The sequence below is a fragment of the Pongo abelii genome, chromosome 2 (genome assembly GCF_028885655.2).
Source record: "Pongo abelii isolate AG06213 chromosome 2, NHGRI_mPonAbe1-v2.0_pri, whole genome shotgun sequence".
NCBI lineage: Eukaryota > Metazoa > Chordata > Mammalia > Primates > Hominidae > Pongo > Pongo abelii.
The window spans coordinates 96676932-96698561 of NC_085928.1; the positions used below are offsets into that span (position 1 = coordinate 96676932).

The 21630-nt window shown below is 38.1% G+C and overlaps 1 protein-coding gene across 4 annotated transcripts in view; it reads left to right on the plus strand.

The window, feature by feature from the left end:
* DENND6A (DENN domain containing 6A) overlaps positions 1 to 21630 on the plus strand; it is a 68629-nt gene that overhangs the window by 25908 nt on the left and 21091 nt on the right. For 2 of the 4 annotated variants that reach the window (XM_002813603.6, XM_063722057.1), the window contains exons 4-9: positions 1814 to 1926; positions 4330 to 4410; positions 6473 to 6578; positions 7198 to 7277; positions 8856 to 8918; positions 10311 to 10366. In XM_002813603.6, the coding sequence (XP_002813649.4) occupies positions 1814 to 1926; positions 4330 to 4410; positions 6473 to 6578; positions 7198 to 7277; positions 8856 to 8918; positions 10311 to 10366 (499 nt within the window). The remainder of the gene's footprint in view (positions 1 to 1813; positions 1927 to 4329; positions 4411 to 6472; positions 6579 to 7197; positions 7278 to 8855; positions 8919 to 10310; positions 10367 to 21630) is intronic. The other 2 variants (XM_024245194.3, XM_024245195.3) reach the window with 2 other exon arrangements.

Below are 21630 nucleotides of genomic sequence, written 5' to 3' on the forward strand. Positions count from 1 at the left end.
CTTGCTCTGTTGCCCAGGCTGGAGGTAGTGGTATGATCTTGGCTCACTGCAACCTCTGCCTACTGTGTTCAAGCAATTCTCCTGCCTCAGCCTCCTGAGTAGCTGGGATTACAGGTGCCTGCCACCGCATCTGGCTAATTTTTATATTTTTAGTAGAGATGGGGTTTCACCGTGTTGGCCAGGCTGGTCTCAAACTCCTGACCTCAGGTGATCCACCCGCCTTGGCCTCCTGAAGTGCTGATATTACAGGCGTGAGCCACTGTGCCAGGTCTAAAAGTCCAAATTTATTACAGTAATATCAAGTTGCTATGAAAGTTTCTAAATGTATATTCTCAACTTGCGTATTTATTTGGTTATGGAACAGTAACAAGAGTTTATGGACTGGCATCAGTCTATGGAATAAATTGTGAGAAGCTCTAATCTAAAATACTGTTTGTCAGCAACCCAGCTTAACCACCCTAATCACAGAGAGTGACTATATAAGCTGAGGGTCAAGGGAGGGGGCTGGCTCTCGAAGCTTCACGTTTTGTCTTAGTCTTAGACATTTTGATCCACTCTGTAGCTATGTTTGTACAGATATAAAAATAACATTTTAAGGCCGGGTGTGGTGGCTCTCGCCTGTAATCCCAGCACTTTGGGAGGCTGAAGTGGGAGGATCACTTGAGCCCAGGAGTTCAAGACCAGCGTGGGCAACATAGCAAGACCCCATCTCTAGTGAAATTTTTTTTAAAAAGGCCGGGCACGGTGGCTCACGCCTGTAATCCCAGCACTTTGGGAGGCAGATCACCTGAGATCAGGAGTTCGAGACCAACCTGGCCAACATGGTGAAATCCCATCTCTACTAAAAATACAAAAAATTGGCCAGGCGTGGTGGCACGCACCTGTAATCCCAGCTACTCAGGAGGCAGAGGCAGGAGAATCTCTTGAACCCGAGTGGTGAAGGTTGCAGTGAGCCTAGATCCCGCCACTGCACTCCAGCCTGGGCAACAGAGCGAGACTCTGTCTCAAAAAAATAAAATTATGTAAGTTAATTCTTATAACTACGTTTGTAAAAGAAAAAGTCAATTTCCATTAAAATTTTTCTATTTTTGAGTGAATCATCAGAAAGCTATGGTGCTCACAGCATAACTTTTATATCTTTTTGGATCTTGTAGATCTTTAGTTTTCTTAGTGATCATATTGGGTAAGATGCTTGGAATTCAGTACAGTCATAGGTCAAGTTGGGGAATTTTATTTTAGTATCTTTGAATGTTACTGCTGGAAGTGACGTTAGAGATTATCTAATAGTACTCCTTGATTTTGTTGACAAGGAAATTGAGGTGAATCTTTCCTCCAAATGTAACCACTGTCCTTTCTTACAACAATACTTTTCTTTTTTTTATACTTTTATCATCCAGCCATGCATCCCTAAGCACGACAGTTTAGTTTTGCCTGCTTTCAAAGCATTTTATAAAAGTGGATTTGAACAATATGTGTTATTTTGTGTTTGGCATCTTTTGCTCATTATTATGTTTGTGAGTCAACATTATATGCAGATATATTCCAAAAATGTTTAATTACATGAGGGATATGGAATAGGAAAAATAGTAAAGAGACTTAGGAGTTAAGATGCATGTTTTACTTCTGGCTTTGCCTCTAACCAGCAAGGATGGCTTTGAGCAAGTCACTTGAACTCTTAGGATTTCCTTTTTTTCCTCCAAAACATGACAGAATGGGTTAAAATGATAGGATTTTTTTCAGCTCTAAAATTGATGAAACTAGATAAATGTTATACTAAGCCATCCTTAATTTATTTCATTTTTATTTTCATTAGGTTGTCTTGGAGATACCCAGTTTTGTTTTAGATTTCGACAGTCTTCTGGGAGGAGGGTGTCGCTGCATTGTCTCCTGGATCAATTTGACAAAGATTTACCAGTTTACTTAAAGGTTGGAAAAGTAGTCATAGAAAAATGTCCATGTGAGAGGAAACTTTAGAACTCATTTATTCGGTTACCTCTACACTATTCAGAAATATTTTGCTTTTGTTTTGCTACTATATTATATAGCTGAATTTCCTAAGTGAGTCTTATTCATAAGGATTCAGCATCTGAATGAAAGAGACTTTATACAGTTACTATGTTTGAAACATAATGTCACTGTGATTTATAAAAATGGATTAGAATGTTGAGGTAATTTTCTTTCATTTGTTAATAAATTCTTGAATTAGATGTGGGAGTGGAGTTGTACTGTACAGTAAATATCATCTAGAGTTGAGGTAGTCATACATGATAACATAGTTGTCTCTTTTTGATTTTTGAATGAGCCTTGTTTTAGTTATTATTTATTTAAAACATTTTAATAATTCAGATGACCTTACAGCCTAGATTTTTTTTTAAGTACATGAGGAACGTTTTCATCTGGATGCCCTGTCAGCACATCCAGTGTGACTTTGACGTAATTTGCCTGATAACAGTTTTTACAGTTTACCTCCCTGGTTCCACTAATGGCAGAGATACTACCTGTGAAATGTCTCTTAGAGCCATCTCCTCCTTGTTGTCACTACTAATATATTCTTCCAACCAATGATAATAATAGCTGTTATTTGTTAGGGCTTTTTATGGTCTAGATACTGTATTAGTAAGCATATATCATCTAATTAATCCTCCCTACAGTGCTCCAAGAGAGATCCTTTTGTAGATGAGGGAATTGAGGGCTATTGAGGATAAGAAACTTACCCAAGGTCATCCCACCTCTTGTGTTATTCCAGCACAATGTATCTTATACAGTGTTGCAGCTAAAGTGTGCATATATGTTATATAAGTAAAATCTAAAATGACTACAAATTGTTTAACGAGTAAAGAGGTATAGTACTACTTCCTTGTCCTCACTTTTTGGACCTTGCAAAATAAGAACTTTATCATCAAAATTTCACCCTCATCTCCTTTCTATGTGTGCCATATATGTGCCATATTTTAGTCAAACTGAACTATGTGCTTTTTCCTGAGATAGCATGCATTTTTCTGTCTTTTGTGTTTTTACTGAAACTGCTAGCCCTTTCAACTTGGAATGCCTTTGTCTTTGTTTAAGTCATATCCATCCTTCAATTCCCAATTCAAAAACAGCTGCCTCCATGAAATCTTTACTTTTTCCCCTTGGCTTTCCTGTAACACTTTGTGTTTTTTCATGGTACCCATCCTCCTATTATAATAATATTCATTTTTCTACTTTTTTTTTTGAGACGGAGTCTCGCTCTGTCACCAGGCTGGAGTACAGTGGCATGATCTTGGCTCACTGCAACCTCTGCCTCCTGGGTTCAAGCGATTCTCCTGCCTCAGCCTCCTGAGTAGCTGGGATTACAGGCACGTGCCACCACACCCAGCTAATTTTTGTATTTTTAGTAGAGACAAGGATTCACCATGTTGGCCAGGATGGTCTTGATCTCCTGACCTCATGATCCGCCCACCTCGGCCTCCCAAACTGCTGGGATTACAGGCGTGAGCCACTGCACCTAGCCTCATTTTTCTACTTTTCTTATCCCTCCTAAATCATGGTATCCTTGAGGAAGAACTGTGTCTTATGCATCTTTTTATCTTCTCTAACACATTACCCTGTTCAAAGTAGGTGGTCAATATATATTTGTTAAAGGAATAATAATCAAATAAGGAACTGAGCCAAAGTTTACTCCATTAAGATGTAAATGCTTCTTAAATTTTTTGGAATGCAATTACCTTTCAGATTGTATGTTGATAAACATTGTTATGCTTCATTATTATTGGGTTAACATGTAACTGACTATATAAGATTTACATTGTCATTTAACTCCTTTTATTTTCTCTCTTGAAATTGTATGTTAGGATACCTCATTTTGTTTTAAGATTGATCCCTTATCCTTGACAATCTCAAAATTGTAGGTAAAATTTTGTAGAAACTAAATAAAACATTGGGGAAAACAGAATTTGATTGTTTTTTTAACTTCAGTCACCTAGTATAGATACGAATAAAGAATGTAAGCTGAGTAAGTTATAGGGGGAAAATTTGACTTTAGTACTTAGATTGTAATTAGTACTTTGCCATCTTTGGGCAAGTTAGGAGGGTTTTTTTTGTTTCAATTTTAAGTTTTTACACATATCATATGGACCATGTCAAGAGTTAGAAGGTTCTGATCTGGCTGTTGCTGTCATGATTTTTGTTTGTTGCTGGAAAAGCGTAACTAGCTCTTCGTGTATATCTCATGTCTTGATTTGGGTTTATAAAGGAGCCTGATGTTAATGTTAAAAGATAGATATGGATATAGATATAGATATATATATGTACCCTCCGACACACACTTACTTGTCACTTTCTTTATAGAAGGATCCTGCTTATTTTTATGGATATGTGTATTTCCGACAAGTTCGAGATAAAACTCTAAAAAGAGGCTACTTTCAGAAGGTAATTGTCATACATACTAATAAAAAAAGTATTTTTTATTTTGTGATTAGAAAAATAGAAAGTGTTAGATTTAAGAGTCTTTAAAGTCTTTGGTATTTTATCTTTAAACGTGCTATATATATATATATATATATATTTTTTTTTTTTTTTTTTTTTTTTTAGGCGGAGTCTCGCTCTGTCGCCCAGGCTGGAGTGCAGAGGCACGATCTCGGCTCACTGCAACCTCTGCCTCCTGGGTTCAAGCAATTCTGTGCCTCAGTCTCCCAAGTAGCTGGGATTACAGGTGCCCGCCCCACGCCTGGCTAATTTTTTGTATTTTTAGTAGAGACGGAGTTTCACCATCTTGGCCAGGCTGGTCTTGAACTCTTGACCTTGTGATCCACATGCCTCAGCCTTCCAGAGTTCTGGGATTACAGGTGTGAGCTACTGCACCCGGCCTATATATATATATATATATATTTTTTTTTTTTAGGTGGAGTTTTGCTCTTGTCGCCCAGGCTGGAGTTCAGTGGTGCGATCTCGGCTCACTGCAACTTCTGCCTCCCAGGTTCAAGTAGCTGGGAGTACAGGTACTGTATTCCCGAGTAGCTGGGAGTACAGGTACTGTATTCCCGAGTAGCTGGGATTACAGGCACCTCCCAAGCAGCTGGCATTACAGGTGTGCACCACCATGCCCAGCTAATATTTGTATTTTTAGTAGAGACGGAGTCTCATCATGTTGGCCAGGCTGGTCTCGAGCTCCTGACTTCAGGTGATCCACCCACCTCGACTTCTCAAAGTGCTGGGATTACAGGCATGAGCCACCGTGCCTGGCCTTGGGTTTATATTTTATCTTTCTTTAAAATTATTATTATATTATAGACACCTGTCTCTATATGTTTAACCTCTGTTGAATTTTTGCTGACAGTAAGTTACAGTTACTGCACAGGATTCTGTCAAAAGCCAGAGGAGTCCACTTAAGTTTTACATTTTAGAATAAGGGAAGGAATAAACAGATTGTAATATTGTTGCAACTAATAAACGCCTGAACTATTATATCTTTTTTTAAGAGCCAGTAGATAAACTTTAGCAACATCTTAGCCATTATTGTTTCTATTCCAAATGTACAATTCTTTTTGTTTCTTAAAAAGAATCAGGTAGGTCACAGTGGCTTACACTTGTAATCCCAGCACTTCGGGAGGACAAGGTGGGCAGATTGCTTAAGTCTGGGAGTTTGAGACCAGCCTGGGCAACATGGCAAAACCCTTTCTCTACCAAAAATCCACCCTGCCCCCCAAAAAATAGCCAGACTTGGTGGCATACACCTGTAGTCCCAGCTACTCAGGAGGCTGAGGTGGGAGGATCACCTGAGCCCGTTGAGGCAGCAGTGAGCCATGATCACACCATTGCACTGCAGCCTGGGTGACAGAGTGAGACCTTGTCTCAAAAAAAAAAAAAAAAAAAGAAAGAAACAAAAATAAAGAAAATAATCTTTCCTATTTAATCCTAGCTAGCAAGACATACCTTTCCCTTTTGTACTCAGAATTTGCCCTGACCGCTAATTGGTGTTAGAAAGATAAAAAGTGGTTTTTAAGAAAAAAAAAAGTTTAAAAATTGGGATAATTTGTATCTGAAATGATCAAACCATAAGGTTACAATTTCCAACTATGTGGCTATGACCGTTGAACTGTAAAATATAACTCATAAGTCTTTTGGAAAAATATCGAAATTTGCTCTTTCTTTAATAGGAAAAGTTCATATGGCTAATTCCTGATATTGCTATTGTAAGGATAACAGGAGCTAGGCTTTTGAAGTTACTCATGACATTAGTTTGTTGATAGGAAATTCTTTTTTTGAAGAGCAGGAAAATCTGTTACATGCCATTATGCTCTTAAAGTGTAGCAATAAGGTTAAACTTTTTGTGTTCTGCAGCTATGGTTTTGTTTCCTTTTAACTATCCACTGTAAAAGCCTTTTTATTTTAAAATCCACACTTTTTGCTGAATTTAACTTGTTAGTAATTGATTATGCAAGAAATGAATAACAAAGCAATTTTTAAAACATTGTTTTTGTTTTTTCCTCAGTCCTTGGTTTTGATCAGCAAACTACCTTATATTCATTTTTTTCACACTGTGCTCAAACAGATAGCACCAGAGTATTTTGAAAAGAATGAACCTTATTTGGAAGCAGGTAAGTTTAACATTGTATGAGTTGAGTACCTTTATGCAGGAGTTTTAAAATTTTTACTGGAAATGAGTGATAAAAATAAAGTTGATTTATAACAATTTATAAAAATTCAGGTAGGAACTTAAGGAATATATGGTAGGAGAAAGGTATAAAAACTATTTGTCTGGCATCTGTACCTACAGATATCCAAAACTGTCTTTTGTTATCTCCTCTAACTACTTTGATGATGCCTATTATTATTAGAATAATAATAAATGAATATCGAGTTGACAGTTCTAATACTCAGAGTACTATTGAAAAATCCTTATGTCACTTGCTACAGATGGAAGGCCTTTGCCAGTTGATGTGCTTTTGTAGTTAGTTAGTAGTAATAAATGAATACAAAAACTCCCTTTAATACTTAGGATATAAATTAACCAATTTATATCCTAGAACATGTGTATTTCTGAGTGAAATATAAAATGTTTTCATCACTTTGACTTTTCTTTTGCCTTTTATCTTTCATTCTTCCAGGTATATTTTTTCTGCTATATGGAAAGTAGTGTTCTTATTTCTAATGCCTCATTTTTAATACTTTGATATTTTCACTTATTCTAAGACAATATTTTGTTATATTTTTCAGCTTGTAATGATGTTGATCGATGGCCTGCCCCAGTGCCAGGGAAAACATTACACCTGCCCATCATGGGGGTGGTAATGAAGGTAATATCTTATATCTCAATTGTCTCCTTTGTATTTGTATTTTTATTTTTATTTTTTTGAGACAGGGTCTTGTGCTGTCACCCAGGCTGGAGTACAGTGGTGTGATCACAGCTCACTGCAGCCTCAACTTTCCGGGGTCTAGCAATCCTCCCACTTCAGCCCCGCAAGTAGCCAGGACCACAGGCATGCATCACCACACCTGGCTAATTTTTAAACTTTTTGTAGAAAGAATCTTGCTATGTTTCCTAGGCTAATTGTGATCTTTTTAAAGAACTTTTGGACAGGCGTGGTGGCTCACATCTGTGATCCCAGCACTTTGGGAGGCCGAGGCGGGTGGATCCCTTGAGCCCAAGAGTTCAAGACCACCCTGGGCAACATGGCGAAACCTTGTCTCTACAAAAAATAAAAAAATTAGCGGGGCGTGGTGGTGCACACCTGTAGTCTTAGGTACTTGGGATATTGCTTCAGCCTGGGAAGTCGAGACTGCAGTGAGCCACGTTTGCATCACTGCATTCCACCCTGCACGACAAAAGCGAGACCCTGCCTCAAAAAAAAAAAGAACTTTGTAGGAAGCTCACACATGGGCTTTGCTTTTTTAACCTTCTGTTAATATTAATCATGTTATTGCTTTCCCTTGTCTGTCATTGATGTGAGGCATTATAGAGATATTGCAATACATTTTGCTTCCTAGAACCATTAGTCACACAACTTCAGGCACCTCTGATCTCATGGCATCCTGTAGAGTTTGCAGAAGAGTGTCATTTGTGTGTAATACATGTATATGTAAATGCTGCCTCCTGGAGTTCTGCAATTCCATGGCCCTGCCAGTGCCTCCAGAGATGAGTGATATGCAGAAACAGATTACTTGGTAGAATTGAATATGAATTAATAAAAATTAAGAGAAATTGGGAAAGCCATTGGTTCTTAGTCCTAAATGATGTTCTTAACACGTGATGTCAGACCACACATGTTCATCCCAGGGTTTTGTTCTCTGTTAGATTTTTCTTTTAAATGAATTAGCATTTTGCTCTCAGACTTTGTGTAAGTTCTGCTCTAAGTGCTTTGCAATTCACTATCGAGTAGGACTTATTTTTGACAGTGTTCTCTCTCTGCATTTGGCCATTTTTGTAGGATCTGTATTGTGTTTCTCCTTGGGAAATCATCAAAAGTAATACTGATAGTTCTGGATTGAGTGTTCTCATTGTTTCCTGTGAGATTTATCCAAAAATTTGGCAAACTTGAGAGGGTGTGTTTGGGTGTGTGTATATTAATGAAGCAAAGATTTGAGCAATAAACAGGAAGCAGTATGAAGCTGATGTCCATTTTGTTTTTCAACATACTTGCTTCTCAGGGAGTTAGTGATTACTGTGTGTGTGTGTGTGGGTATGGAGACCTTGATTTACTTACTTTCTGCTGTGACAAAAAATAAATATGACCTTAGTTTTTAACTCTGACATAGATAATTTTGTTTTTGTAGCTTTTTTGGCATTACTGACCATACCCTTTTAGCAGCAGGATACAGCACTTCTCATCCCCCATTCTTTTATAACCAAAAATAATTTCCTGTCTTTCTTTTAGGTACGGATTCCCACATGTCATGACAAGCCTGGGACAACTCAAATAGTGCAGTTAACTCAGCAGGTAGTGTGGTACTATGGTAGAATGATCCAGCACATATAGTCTCTTTAACAGAATTTTTAAACTAGCAAATGCAAAGTTCCTTGAGTTTATTACATATTTCTGAATATTACTGAAATATCCCATTAAATAATTTTTAATGAATTGGTAATATATTCTCTAATGTTTCTTAGGGTCTTTTTTCTTGTTATTTCTCCAGTAGAGACTGGAGAACTCAGAATTTATATTTTAATTGTGAGGAAAAGGGGAAAGTGAATTTTTTTCAATAAGCTTTGATTCTGGCAAAACCTCTTAGAAGAGTGACCAGCAGACTTCTGATTTTAGGAAACTCAGTTAAAAGGATTCTGTAGTTACAATTGCCCTTTATTTTTCCAAAAGCACCATCTGTTCATGGGTGGGGTTGCTGTTTTCATTTGAAATGTTTTAACTGGTGTAAATTTTTTTGTTGTACTTTGTTCTTTGAATTGAATAAAAAACAGATAGCAGTAGGAAAACTAGTATTTCTGTTACGTATCAACCAATGTTAATGGGAGTATTTCATACAGTTGCAAATTAATCTAATTTTGACTATTGGATTAATTTTTTTTTAAACAAGGACAGGGTCTCCCTCTGTCACCCAGGCTGGAGTACGGTGGCACGATCGTAGTTCATTGCAGCCTCTAATTCCTGGGCTGAAGTGATTCTCCCACCTCAGCCTCCTAAGTAGCTAGGACTATAGGTGCATGCCACCACACCTGGCTAATTTTTAATATTTTTTGTAGGGATGGGATTTCACTGTGTTGCCCAGGCTGGTCTCGAACTCCTGGCATCAAGTGATCCTCCCTCCTGGATTCCCAAAGTGCTAGGATTACAGGCATGAGTTTGGGATTAATTCTTTTTTTTTTTTTTTTTTTGAGATGGAGTCTCACTCTGTCGCCCAGGCTGGAGTGCAGTGGTGCGATCTCGGCTCACTGCAAGCTCCACCTCCCGGGTTCACGCATTCTCCTGCCTCAGCGTCCCGAGTAGCTGGGACTACAGGCGCCTGCCCCCATGCCTGGCTAATTTTTTGTATTTTTAGTAGAGATAGGGTTTCACCGTGTTAGCCAGGATGGTCTCGATATCCTGACCTTGTGATCTGCCCACCTTGGCCTACCAAAGTGCTGGGATTACAGGCATGAGCTACCATGCCTGGCCGGGATTAATTCTTTATCCATGATATCTGCATTATTTTGGATCTTCTGCTATATTAGGGAACATTGGTAAGACCCATTCCCTCTCTGGCTGTTCCTAAAGGAAGAGGATCTTAAAAGTTAGACAGGGCAGCATGGCTTATTGATCATGAGATAGATATATTTTAAAATTTTCTGTAAATTTTGATGATATCTTCTCTTATTGTTTTTCTTTTCTGTCTCTCAGGCGGACACAAATATATCTGTTATTTTACCTACTGTTCATGAGGTGGATATTTTCAGGTAAAGAATAAAAAATTTTGTTAACTGACTTCCTTTTGATTTGTGGTGGTGGTGTTAATTTATTTAAAAAATGAATATTATATAGGATGTGGAAAAAATTGGAAGAAAATTGTTATGTTTTACATGTTATAAATCAATGGTTCATCCCTGGGTACATGTTATAAGCTTTGACAATTAGGGAAATTTAAATATAGAATATGTATTATATGTAAAAATATTTTTGTCTGGTTTAGTGTGATAATTATATTGTAATGATGTTAGAAAACATGCTTTTTTAAAAAAGAGATGCATTTTATTTGGGAGTGAAATGTCATGAGGTTTGTGTTTTGTTTTAAAATACTTCAGTAAAAAAAAAATAGATGACATGAAAAATGGCAAATATTATTAATCATTAAATCTGAGTGATATGTACATGATGTTTCTTACACTGTTGTTTTAATTTTTCTGTATGTTTGAAAAATGTCAACATGGAAAATGAAAAAAGAAGAGATACTGTTAGCACTTAGAAAAGAAATAGAGGAAAAATAAAAAGTAATGTTTGCGGCGCGTTTACCCAGAGCAACTAAATCTTTGGATTGGTACCCAAATTCTAGTTCTCCAGGTAGTTCTGATGTATAGGCCAACTGGAAAAACCACTGCTATAAATGAGCAGTTACGAAATGCTCAAAAAGTCATGAAAGACTTAAAATGGATTTTTTTGGTGGGATCTTTTTTCTTTTATTTTTGAGACAGTCTCACTCTGTTGCCTAGGCTGGAGTGCACTGCTGCAGTCTTGGCTCACAGCAGCCTCCACCTCCCAGGTTCAAGCGATTCTCCTGCCTCAGCCACCCAAGTAGCTGGGACTACAGGTGCACACCACCATGTCTGGCTACATTTTTGTATTTTTAGTAGAGATGGGGTTTCACCATGTTGTCCAGGCTGGTCTCAAACTCCTGACCTCAAGTGATCCACCTGCCTTGCTCTCCCAGAGTGCTGGGATTACAGGTGTGAGCCACTGCCCCTGGCTGACCTTTTTGTTTGTTTTTTATGACTTGTAAACTACATGGAATACTGCTTCAAAAGACTGGTTAGTTTAAAAAAAAAAAAAGATTGGTTAGTTTTATATGTTGCTCTAGCACAGTACAGTCATCCTATTTCTAGGTATTTATTCAATAAAAATGAAAATGTGTCTACATGAAGACCTGTATGCAAATGTCTATACAGTAGCTTTATTCATAACAGTATAAAACTATACACAACCGAAGTATCCATCAACTGGTAAATGGACAAACAAAATGTAATACATGAATGCACATGGAATACTATTCAGCAGTTAAAAAAAAAAAAAGAAGAAACAGTTGATACATACAACAATGTGAAAGACTTCCAAAAGCGTTATGCTAAGTGAAAGTTTCCAGATAATATAAAGATACTGAATGATTCCATTTATATGATGTTCTGGAAAAGATAAAACTATAGGGACAGAAATCAGATCAGTGGTTACCTGGGGCTGGGGGAGGAAATCTACTACATAAGGGCTGCGGGGATTTCGTGAGGTGATGGAACTATTCTAGATCTTTGGTAAGGGTAAATTTTACTGCATATAAATTATAAATGTGACTTTTAAAACAAATTAATTTTCTGAAAAATTACATGTTATAGCATTATTAGGATGAAAAGAGGGAGTGTCCCCAAAATAAATGAATAAATATTACAGGCAAAATATACTAAGAAGAATGTGTACATTTCTCGCTTTGATACTTGACTCATTAAGGAATAATTTGCAGAATTGGCATAAATTAATACAGAGTTCAATTATCGGACATTTTTTCTTTTGAACTTCTGGGTATGAGTCTTACGCTTTATTGTTTGTTACTAATTATCTTAGCTTTTGTGGTACATCTTGCATATCCCATATCTGAAATGGTCAGAATCAGAAGTGTTTTGGATTTTGGACTTTTTTGCATTTGGGGATTTTTGCATATACATAATGAGATATCTTGGGGATGGGCCCAAGTCTAAACACAAGGGTCACTTATGCTTCATATACACCTTATACACATAGCCTGAACGTAATTTTAAAAAATATTTTTAATGATTTTGTGCATGAAACTAAATTTTGATTGCATTTTGACTTTGACTTATCTTGAGGTCATGAGTGGAATTTTCCACTTGTGGCATCATGTCAATGCTCAAAACCTTTTGCGTTTGGTAACATTTTGTAATGTAAATTTTCACATTAGGGATGCTCAACCCTTAGTTAATTACCCCCATCACTAACACATTTGATTAGCACGTGTCTCGTCTCCTGGATATGAATTACATAATATTGTTTTAAGAGTGGGGCAAGTTAGTTTGTTGTTTTTAAATTCTTGTTTCCCGCCAGATGTAGTAGCTCACGCCTGTAATCCCAGCACTTTGGGAGGCCGAGGCGGGCGGATCATGAGGTCAGGATTTTGAGACCAGCTTGACCAACATGGTGAAACCCCATCTCTACTAAAAATACAAAAACTAGCTGGGCATGGTGGCGGGTGCCTGTAATCTCAGCTACTCAGGAGGCTGAGGCAGGAGAATTGCTTGAACCCATGAGACGGAGGTTGCAGTGAGCTGAGATCGTGCCACTGCACTCCAGCCTGGGCAACAGAGCGAGACTCCATCTCAAAAAAAAAAAAAAAATTATTGTTTTCCAAGAGATGAGAAAACCAAATTTTGAAAAATAATCTCATACAGTGATAGTATTATATCAAGCATTTAATATCTAATGATTAGATTAATGCTTTATTTGTGACAGTGCGCTTTTTGTTTCTGTAGAGCTTACATTTCATGTTTATTAGTGTGAATGAAAGTTTACATATTTATCCAGTTATATTGAAGGTGATATATTTACACCAAGACTGAGCTTGAAAGCAAAGTAAAGAGACCTAGAAAGGCATTTGAATTTGAGTAGCAGAGATACAGTTGAGTGTAGGCGCTCCTTTCACTAGGTCAAGGTCTATTCCATGGACCACGCCTTTGGTTTCAGCTTTCTTGATCACAGAAATAGTTTCCTCATTCTGTTTTTGAGGTGAGATTAGAATTGAAGGGCAGTTTTCTGTTGGAAGAAATAGACATTTTCTTGCCTTAGAGTCAGGGACATTTTACCTGATGATATTTGCTATTTGTTCCTAGTACAATGAGAGACACATCAGTTATCACCTCCTGCCACCTGCTTCTCTCCCCTGTTCCCTATTGTGACTTGAGAAACAAGTTATTTTGGCTTTCTACCACATTGGCTGAGTAGACAACAGTTATAGCTGTTTCTATGTTTCAGAGATTGAGAAAGCCTGTCACCACATAAAATGTATCTGATGCTATCTGACACATGTTAATTTCCTTTGGGTTTAGGTTTCAGATTATAATAACCTATTATATCTTACTCAAAAGGTTGAAACCACTGTTTATTTCTTAGAAGTGAATTTCTGGCTGGGCACGGTGGCTCACACCTGTAATCCCAGCACTTTGGGAGGCCAAGGCAGGTAGATCACAAGGTCAGGAGATCGAGACCATCCTGGCTAACACAGTGAAACCCCGTCTCTACTAAAAATACAAAAAAAAAAAAAAAAATTGGCCGGGCATGGTGGCAGGCGCCTGTGGTCCCAGCTACTCGGGAGGCTGAGGCAAGAGAATGGCGTGAACCCAGGAGGTGGAGCTTGCAGTGAGCTGAGATTGTGCCACTGCACTCCAGCCTGGGCGACAGAGCGAGACTCCGTCTCAAAAAAAAGAAGTGAATTTCTAATTATTTTCCCAAGGCATGGCTGTTTTGGTGGTGGGAGCTTAGCATAAAGGCATGGTACTCCAGAATGGGAATATAAATGTGGTACTAAAAAAAAAGACCCAGTGATTTCCTTACAGACCTTCATTTCAGTAATCCTATACTGCAGTTAATTTGGTGCGCGCTACCTTTTTTTTTTTTTTTTTTTTTAGATGGAGTCTCACTCTGTTGCCCTGTTGCCCAGGCTGGAGTGCAGTGGTGCGATCTCGGCTCACTGCAACCTCCGCCTCCTGGGTTCAAGCAATTCTCCTGCCTCAGCCTCGCGAGTAGCTGGGACTACAGGCTTGTGCCACTACATCCGGCTAATTTTTTGTATTTTTAGTAGAGACGGGGTTTCACCGTTATTAGCCAGGATGGTCTCGATCTCCTGACCTCGCGATCTACCCGCCTCAGCCTCCCAAAGTGCTGGGATTACAGGCGTGAGCCACCGTGCCCAGCCTACTACTAATATTTTTTAGTTCGAGAGAAGTTTCCTTCCCTGAATATTAAAAACTTACCTCCCACTCAAAAAAACAGCTTTGATAACATATTATCAGTATAATACAAAGCTTTCAAAGAATGATTGATCTTGTAACTATACTTCCTATCTTCTATTTGTGCCCTTTGCTAATAATATATTAATATACTTGAAAGACAATAATTTGCAATTTGGTGCCTTAAAGGAATCCCATTATTAAAGTCAATTGGTCAGATGTTTTCATGTAGGCCTTTTTCATTTTTCCTTTGCTTATTTTTACAAACCAACAGAAAAGTAGCAAGTACAATGCAGAAGACTTTTTTCCCGAACCATTTGGTAGTAAGCTGGCGACTTGGTGCCCTGTCATCCCTTAGTACTTTAGAGTCTATTTCCTACAAACAAGTATACAACGCAACCATCAAAATTGGTAAAATCAACATTGATAAGTTAATATCTAATACTAAGACCAGTTCAAATGTTACCAGTTGTTACAATAATGTCTAGTTGAGAATCATCTGTTGCATGTAGCTGTCACATCTCATTAGTCGTCTTCAGCCTAGAATAGTTCTTTAGTCTCTGACTTTCATGATCCTGATATTTGGCAGATTACAGGACAGTTATTTTGCAGAAACTCCTCAGTTTAGGATTGTCTGGTATTTACTCCTGATTAGATTGAGGCTCTGCATCTGTCAGGAGGTGGCACACAAGTTGAGCTTGACTTGTTATTGATGATGTTCAGTTTGATCACTTGATTAATGTGGTATCCTCCAAGCTTCTCCACTGATAAGTTAATTGTTTTTTCTTTTGTAATTAGATATTTTGGGGGGAGATATTTGAAACTGTATATGTTATTTATTGATGTGTAACAAATTATCCCAATACTTAGGCTTAAAAGAACAAACATTTCACACAGTTTTTGAGGGTTGGAAATCTGGGAGCTGCTTAGGTGGGTAGTTCTGGCTCAGAGTTTTTTATGTGGTTGCAGTCAAGTTGTTATCTGTGGTTTCAGTCAGTTCGACATAGGCGTCTGGAGAGTCTGCTTCCCTACAAGGCTTACTCGCACAGCTGTTGGCTGGCGATCGCAGTTCTCTGTGGCTGTTGTTAGGTCTCATCCCTAGCCTTATGGGAGGTCTCATCCCTAGCCTTATGGACTTCTCCATAGGGCTGCCTAATGTTCTCACAACATGGAGCTAACTTTTCCCAGAGCAAGCACGGAGAGAAGGCTGAAGCCACAGTGTCCTGTATGACTCAGCCTTCAAAGTTGTACATTGTCATTTCTACCGTATTCTGTTAATTACAATCAAACCAGTAATCCAGTCCGCGCTCAAGAACGGGAGAATTAGGCTCCGTGTTTTGAAAGGAGTGTCAAAGAATTTGTGGACAGATGTTATTTATTTATTTATTTTTATTTTTATTTTATTATTTTTGTAGAGAGGGTGTCTTGTTGTGTTACCCAGGCCGGTCTTAAACTCTTGCCTCAAGTGACCCTCCCACCTAGGTGTTGGGGTTACAGGAGTGAGCCACCATGCACAGCCTGGACATATTTTAAATCATCACACTATTTTTATATGTCTGTTTGGACTCTGATTTCTTGTTTTATTCAATGGATTCTAATCCATTATTACCTATTTTGATATTCAGATTGTCCCAGTTTAGCCAGTGAGAACTTACTACAGGCTGGCTTCTATGTTCTTTTGCCATATCTCTGTCATTCTTTGAACACTTTCTTGCTTTCTGGTGTGAGATATTCCAGGTTTATCTTTTTTTTTTTTTTGGTAATTAAATAAACTGGTTTGTAATTATCATATCATACAATATTCAACCTTTTAAAGTACAATTCACTAGTTTTTTAATATATTCACAAAGTTGTGCAACCATCACTGCTAATTCTAGAACATTTTCATCACCTCAAAACGTAACCCTGTACCTATTAGCAGTTCCCATTCCCTCTTCTTCCCAGCCTCTTGCCATTACTAACTTACTTTCTGTCTCTATGGACTTGCCTATTTTGGACATTATATTTAACTAGAATCATACAAAATGTGACCTTTTGTGTCTGTCTTCCTTCACCCAGAATAATGTTTGTAAGGTTCATCTGTGCAGTATCATGAATCAGTACAGATGTTCCTAGACTTACGAGGGGGTTATGTCCTGTTAAACCCATTGTAAGTTTGCAAATTGTAAGTTGAAAGTGCGTTTTTGATATTTTCAGTTTACAATGGGCTTATCTGGAGGTAAGTCTGTCATATGTTGAGGAGCATACTGAATGCGTACTGCTTTTGCAACATCATAAAGTTGAAAATTCTAAGTCGAACTATTGTAACATGGGGACTGTCTGTACTTCATTTTTTTAATGGTTGAATAATATTCCATGCAGATGGGCCAGGTGCGGTGGCTCACGCCTGTAATCCCAGCACTTTGGGAGGCCGAGGTGGTCAGATCATCTGAGGTCAGGAGTTCGAGACCAGTCTGACTGGCATGGAGAAACCCCATCTCTACTAAAAATACAAAACTAGCCGGGTGTGGTGGCACATGCCTGTAATCCCAGTTACTTGGGATGCTGAGGCAGGAGAATCGCTTGAATCTGGGAGGCGGAGGTTGTGGTGAGCCAAGATCGTGCCATTGCACTCCAGCCTGGGCAACAAGAGCAAAACTCCATCTCAAAAAAAAAAAAAAAAAAAAAATCCATGTGGATATACTACATTTTGTCTATCTATTCACCTTTTGATGCAGGTTTGGATGGTTTACACTTTTGGTTATTATGAATAATGCTACTGTCCACATTTGTGTATATGTCTTTGTGTGGACATGTTTTCCATTCTCTTGGGTTCCAGATCATCTTGTATTTTCTCTTCCCAAGCCCTAGAACCAGCCATTTCTCTAAAAAGCCTTGGTTCTTTTTAGCAGAGAATAAGATTTAGAAGACAATATCTGGGCACTTGGTGTGCTTATTGATATTGAGATATCATTGCTTTTAGACCCTCTCGAGTGGACAAAGCTAGGATTTGTGTGTGTATGTATGTATGTGTGTGTGTGTGTGTGTGTGTATATATGTAAATGCGTGTATACACACTCATATAATATATTAAATTATTCTTTATTAACTGATTTAATCAGTACCTCTGTTAGTAATCAATGCTGCAACTTTTTTTTTTTAGGTTTTTTGTTTATTTCAAAAGGTTTTTGGGGAATAGGTGGTGTTTGTTTGCATGAATAAGTTCTTTAGTGATGATTTCTGAGATTTTGATGTACCCATCACACGAGGAATGTACACTGTACCCAATATGTAGTCTTTTTATCCCTCACCCCCTCCCTCCCTTTCCCCACTGAGTTCCCAAAGTTGATTGTATCATTCTTATGTCTTTGCATCCTCATAGCTTAGCTCCTACTTATGAGTGAGAACATATGATGTTTGGTTTTCCATTCCTAAGTTACTTTAGAATAATGGCCTCCAATTCCATCTAGGTTGCTCTGAATGCCATTATTTCATTCCTTTTTATGGCTGAGTAGTATTCCATGGTGTGTGTGTGTGTGTGTGTGTATATATATATATATATATATATAAAAACAGAGAGTCAGAGCCCAAAAAGGGGAAGATGGCACCCACTTGGAGACGTGGTCTAGTGGGACAGAGTAACCTGAATGAGACAGGAGGGTATCCATGGGGGTGGGGGTGGGGGGTCAATCCAACAAGAAGAATCAGAGAGTGAGCAGGGTAAGGAGGATATCCATGCAGAAGGGAAGCCAGGTGTAGAATGTCAGGGCCCAGGGGGGATGAGAAAAGTATTAGCATGGGGGACAAATATGTATATACACACACACAACTATGTGTGTGTGTATATATATATATATATATATATTTTTTTTTTTTTTCTTCATTCACTCATTGATGGGCATTTGGGCTTGTTTCATATTTTTGCAATTGTGCATTGTGCTGCTATAAACATGCATGTGCAAGAATCTTTTTTTTTTTTTTTATGACTTCCTTTCCTCTGGGTAAATACCCAGTAGTGGGATTGCTGGATCAAATGGTAGATCTACTTTTAGTTCTTTAAGGAATCTCCATACTGTTTTCCATAGTGGTTGTACTAGTTTACATTCCTACCAACAGTGTAAAAGTATTCCCTTTTCACCATATCCACACCAACATTTATTATTTTTTGATTTTTTGATTATGGCCATTCTTGCAGGAGTGAGGTTCTAGTGCATTGTGGGTTTGATTTGCATTTCCCTGATAATTAGTGATGTTAAGCATTTTTTAATGTTTGTTGGCAATTTGTATATCTTCTTTTGACAATTGTCTATTCATGTCCTTAGCCCACTTTTTGATGGGATTGTTTGTTTGTTCTTGCTGATTTAAGTTCCTTATAGGTTCTGGATATTTGTCCTTTGTTTGGATGTATAGATTGTGAAGATTTTCTCCTATTCTGTGAGTTGTCTGTTTACTCTGCTGATTATTTCTTCTGCTGTACAGAAGCAAAATAAGTCCCATCTATTTATCTTTGTTTTGTTGCATTTGCTTTTGGGTTCTTGGTCATGAAGTCTTTGCCTAAGTTTATGCCTGGATGGGTTTTTTCCCAATGTTATTGTCTAGAAATTTTATGATTTCAGGTCTTAGATTTAAGTCTTTGATTAATCTTGAGTTTGTTTTTGTAAAGGATGAGAGAGAAGGATCCAGTTTCATTCTTCTACATGTGGCTTGCCAATTATCTCAGCACCATTTGTTAAATAGGGTGTCCTTTCTCCACTTCATGTTTTTGTTTGCTTTGTTGAAGATCAGTTGACTGTAAGCATTTGGCTTTATCTCTGGGTTCTCTGTTCTGTTCCATTGGTCTATATGCCTATTTTTATACCAGTACCATGCTGTTTTGGTGACTATGGCTTTACAGTATAGGTTGAAGGCAGATAATGTATTGCTTCCAGATTTGTTCTTTTTGCTTAGTCTTACTTTGGCTATGCAGGCTCTTTTTTGCTTCCATATGAATTTTAGGATTGTTTTTTTCTAGTTCTGTGAAGAATGATGGGAACAAGCAGTGTAAGGAGGGCATTGATGGGAATTGCGTTGAATTTGTAGATTGCTTTTGGCAGTATGGTCATTTTCACAATATTGACTCTACCCATCCATGAGCATAGGATGTGTTTCCATTTGTTTGTGTCGTCTGTGATTTTTTTCAGCAGTGTTTTGTCATTTTCCTTGTAGAGGTCTTTCACCTCCTTGGGTAAGTATATTCCTAAGTATTTTATTTTATGTATTGCAGCTATTGTAAAAGGGGTTGATTTGATTCTCAGCTTGGTTGCTGTTGGTGTATAGGAGAGCTACTGATTTGTGTACGTTAATTTTGTATTCGGAAACTTTGCTGAATTCATTTACCAGTTGTAGGAGCTTTTTGGATGAGTTTTTAGGGTTTTCTAGGTATATGATGTCATCAGCAAACAGTGACAGTTTAACTTCCTCATTACCAATTTGCATGCTCTTTCTTTCTTTCTCTTGTCTGATTGCTCTGGCTAGGACTCTGCTGCAACTTTGTCCCCCATACTGATACTTTTCTCATTCCCACTGGGCCCTGACGTTCTACACCTGGCTTCCCTTCTGCATGGATACCCTCCTTACCCTGCTCACTCTCTGATTCTTCTTGTTGGATTGACCCCCCACCCCCACCCCCATGGATACCCTCCTGTCTCATTCAGGTTACTCTGTCCCACTAGACCACGTCTCCAAGTGGGTGCCATCTTCCCCTTTTTGGGCTCTGACTCTCAACACCAGGTCAAGCCTCACATGAATGCCCTCCTTACCCTGCTTGTGTGCTTACCCTACTCCAGGGTACTTCTCCATGGAGATACCCTCATTTCTCTGCTCTGACACCTTATGCCAGGTGGTCCCACATTGTGACAACCTCCTCAACTCATTCTGTCTTTGATGCTACTCATCAGGCTACCCGTCTGTGCTTCCTGGGCTCTGTGAACTGAAACCAAATAATCCCCACACATGTATACCTTCCTCACCACATTTGGGCTCCAGCAGTTCCACAGTAGGCCACTATCTGCGTGTAGATGTCCACCTTACCTTACATAAGCTCTGACACACCTCCCTGGTCAATATGGCTCTCTTTCCCTCCTGGCAGAGATACCTACCATGTTCTGCTTTAGGACTGAGTTGTTTGGGAAGGGAAGAGGAAGAGCTCCTTTGCCTTAACCATGAGCTGGTTTTTTTTGTTGTTGTTTGTTTCTTTGTGGCACTTATCTTGTTTTTGAATAGTTAAAATTAACTCCCCTAATTTCCATCTCATAATTTGTTGCATATTTTTGCACTTAATTGTTTGATTTTTCTTTCCTTTTTATTGCATGTGTGTCTTTTCAACTGAGTGGATTGGTTGTGATTTTCATAAATAGATAAGATTTTCCCCCCTAATCTACTAGGAAAAATTTTTACCAAGCCAGGAGGAAATTCCCAAATAAGTGAAAGTTACCAAGTGTCTTAGGCCTGGTAACATACTAGCAGAGTTGTGTCCCAACAGGCCTCCACCCAATTCCAAGGCTGCTGTAAAAATACTCAGCACTTCTGTAGAGGGAGTATCTGCCCAGGAGGTTCGCTCTTGTTCAGCATTAGCACTCCCCCTTGTGATTTGTCATCATTCTTTAATGTCAAAAGTATTGGGTTTTAAGTTAAGTATATCCAATAAGTGCCCTTGGAAAATTAATTTTTCTTGTTTGCTTAAAAATATTTAGGATTGAAATTCAAAGTATCAAAGCAATATTGATAAAATAGATCTATCATATGGTACAACAATTTGAGAATTATATGCTTTTATTGTCAGTTACTCTGTGTGTCAATATATTACATTTAATTTTGTAAAAATTAGGATGAGTCAAATTGATATTTTTGTGTGGATAAAAGGGACTTAGTCTCTATACATCACCATATTCTAAATGAATTTGTGTATCAGATCAAGATACAAATAGCAGGAAGAATTTATATCAATGTGGAGTTTTTAGAAAGATTATGTAGGAATTTTAAAA